The sequence below is a fragment of the Rutidosis leptorrhynchoides genome, chromosome 7, assembly GCF_046630445.1.
Source record: "Rutidosis leptorrhynchoides isolate AG116_Rl617_1_P2 chromosome 7, CSIRO_AGI_Rlap_v1, whole genome shotgun sequence".
NCBI lineage: Eukaryota > Viridiplantae > Streptophyta > Magnoliopsida > Asterales > Asteraceae > Rutidosis > Rutidosis leptorrhynchoides.
Window position 1 is genome coordinate 74,958,239 of NC_092339.1, and position 2,968 is coordinate 74,961,206.

The window sequence follows — 2,968 nt, forward strand, 5'->3', positions numbered from 1 at the left end:
ATAGTCATGAAATTACCTCAAGTAACTGTTGTAGTTTAGGTTTTACGTGAGTTTAATCGGGTTGGGTCTAATTAGTTAAATCAATCTAAATCACCTTGTTCTTTAGAGAAATCCATTGTTGTAATCATATTTATATCCTAGTTCAATTATACGAGTTGTGACTTGATTTATGTGAGTTTATCAAAGGCTATAACTCGTACTTCAGCACCTAGTGATCTAGTCATCCATATGTGAGTATAGGATGATAATTGGATGATATTTAGGTTTTACAATCATGCAGTTTACTTAGAGTGCTCTTAGTAAACTAGGTTTTATGTGAATTTAACCAAGAAAGAATCCTGTTGATTAAACATAGTTCTTAAGTTTATAGATATTGTGGAATTGATATAAACTGCTCTATTGTAACTATTACATAACGGTTTTAATTATAAAAGAACAATCTCTGTCATTTATCAAGCATAGAAGTAAACACCACATTCTCATTCTTGTTATTCATTATATTTATTTACTGTTTCGTTAAATAAAAATACAACTTCAAACACAAATCCCCCTTTAGAATAATTAATCGTTAAAAAGTCCTTAAAACAAACTTCTCCCTTTGGTTCGAACTGGTCAATTTACTTGCTAGTTACTGCATGATCGGGTTTAGTTGCCTGTATTATGTGTTAATTATTGAGCATATTGTCTACATTTTAAAGGTTACGTCTTGACACATCATAGTTTTTTCAAGGTAAACAACCACTAAAATAGCATTCAAATATAGTTAGTACGGTAAAAAAGAAAATTCGAGACCCCATTGAATTCTGATCCTGAATTCGCCACTGGCTCTAGAATAAAAATCAGCACAACATGGACTAAGAGCCATTTATTCCACAAACTACATTTTTTAAAACGGCAAAAACACTCACACCCTACAACTAATAGTCCACCCGGGATTCAAGCTCACGGGTCGATGAGCTAGGCCAAAGGCCGTTTGGTGAATCACAAACTATATTGATGTATCACTTTCTTTAATTTTAAGCAAACGCATTTTACAAATCTAATCTAGCTTCAGGCAAATTCTTGCAAATATCATATCATATCATTTGATAGTTAATGATGGAAAATACGTAACAAGAACACACATAGTGACATGAAACCACATAAACATAAACATCTTATTCAATCGTAAACTTGACGTTTCAAAAAAGTGAATGCAGAAAACAAATTTAATAATGCAAGTTAATTACTTGCCAAAGCACTTGTGAATTCTTCATCACATTCAATCTTCATCATATATTCTGGCAAAAGGCAGATTTCTATACCCATACTCCCACCCCCATTTCGACCCGGAAACATTGTAATTTTCCCATCAGCCTTATTACCACATCCACTTCTCGTTGCAACTGCTTTCCCCAACCCGAATTCACACCCATACATATCAAACCTCGGTGAACTCACAATGCTTATAGCATTTGGTTCAAATAACTCACTCATTTTTAATATTGTTGGCGCTTTAGACCACGCCTGGGCCCAGTTTTTCACTGCCATATCGTCGTGCTTCCTCACCACTTCATTTAAAATCAAAGCGGCCCAACCAAGCCCATGAGCCATTAACTCCTCAACACTTGCTGTTCCTCTTACTAATTGAACTGGATTTCCAAAATAGTTATCAGATAAAGGTGGGTCCAACCTACGTCGATTATTAATAGCAAGTTTGCATACAGTGTCCGCGTTGTGTAGAGGGCGTCGTACACGGGTTATGCACCTCCACAACAGCGCGGACACTGCTTGCAGACTTGAAATTTTTCGTGTCTTATATTCGGCGTTCGCTTTTTCTTTGAGTTTGGAGATTGAAGTCGCCGAGAAATCAAAGAATCTCTCTTCCAATAAATGCGGGAAACGGAATCTTTCGATGAATTCATCGGGATGTATATACGGAAGATTTATAATGGGATCACATCCTTCAACGACCAATCGTTTGAAAACCGGGGGACGCGATATGGAACCACCATTTTGATCATTAGATCTAAATATTTCACTCCAAGTAAGCATGAAATTCCATAAAGATGTTCCGTCTGCAACGATATGGTTAACCGATGCACCAATGAAGATTCCGTCAGTAAGCTCAGTCACCTGAACAGAAAACAACGGCACCGTATGACCATCGTGGTTTATATTGTTATTGAGATCAAAGAACGAATGAACAAGTAAAGGTATGGCAAAAGGGCTAACCACATCGGATATATTAGCGTCCGTTTTGGCATATACAAACTTGACCCCGGGGCTGTTTCCGGGGTCGATATAGATAACATAAGATGGTGGGTTTTGTTGTTTTTGAGTGGCTAAACGGGCTGTGAGTGGGTAGAAATGGGTGAGGGTCGCGGAGAGTGTGTGACAAAGTTTGTTTAAGAAATCGGTTATCGAGAAAGGTTGATGTTTTTCGGATGGTTTAGCGAAAAGGAGACCTTTTTGGCTGTAATTGGCGGTAAGAAAAACGAGCTCAAACGGTGTGAAATGGATAGGTTGTTTTGCATCTGATGAGAGTTGGTGTAATGGTTTCACTAAGCTTTCTGATATAAGTTGTACCTTTGGTGAAGTCATTGGATAAGGTCTAGTTGCTAGAATGGTTGAACATGTACCACTTGTGGCTGATAATATTATGATATATATAATTGAACATCGAGAGTACACTGATATCATATAGGTGTGGTTACAAGACCCCTAAAAGCTATGTGATTTTTTTCATTTCCTCTAGCTTCTCATTAGTGGTTTTTTTAATGTTATTGTTTACCGTCGTTAAAAAACATAGAAAGTTAATTTAGTGATATTTCTTAAAACCATTTGTAATAGAGGGGTGTGGTTTTTTATTTTTTGGATTTATGTAGTGTGGGTTTTTAGTGTGGATTAATGGTGGTGCGAGTTTTTGATGTGGGTGAGCATTATTGCGATGATGTGTTAAAATATAATTTGTAAAGTAAAAAAAGAT

The 2,968-nt window shown here is 36.5% G+C and overlaps 1 protein-coding gene across 2 annotated transcripts; it reads right to left on the bottom strand.

Moving 5' to 3' along the window:
* Positions 1–1,135: 1,135 nt before the first annotated feature.
* Positions 1,136–2,621, bottom strand: LOC139857637 (uncharacterized acetyltransferase At3g50280-like). 2 transcript variants are annotated; one of them, XM_071846455.1, is made up of 2 exons: positions 2,215–2,621; positions 1,136–2,115 (listed from the first exon to the last, which is right to left on the bottom strand). In XM_071846455.1, the coding sequence occupies exons 1-2, from the start codon at positions 2,581–2,583 to the stop codon at positions 1,222–1,224; spliced, it is 1,263 nt and encodes a 420-aa protein (XP_071702556.1). In that variant the 5' UTR covers positions 2,584–2,621; the 3' UTR covers positions 1,136–1,221. The 2 variants fall into 2 exon arrangements, with proteins under 2 accessions (XP_071702556.1, XP_071702555.1); XM_071846454.1 differs by having other exon boundaries at positions 1,136–2,621.
* Between the last annotated feature and the right edge of the window lie 347 nt (positions 2,622–2,968).

Coding starts and splice junctions, on each gene's coding strand:
- LOC139857637 (XM_071846454.1), bottom strand. CDS start 2,583: ATGACTTCACCAAAGGTACAACTTATATCAGAAAGCTTAGTGAAACCA.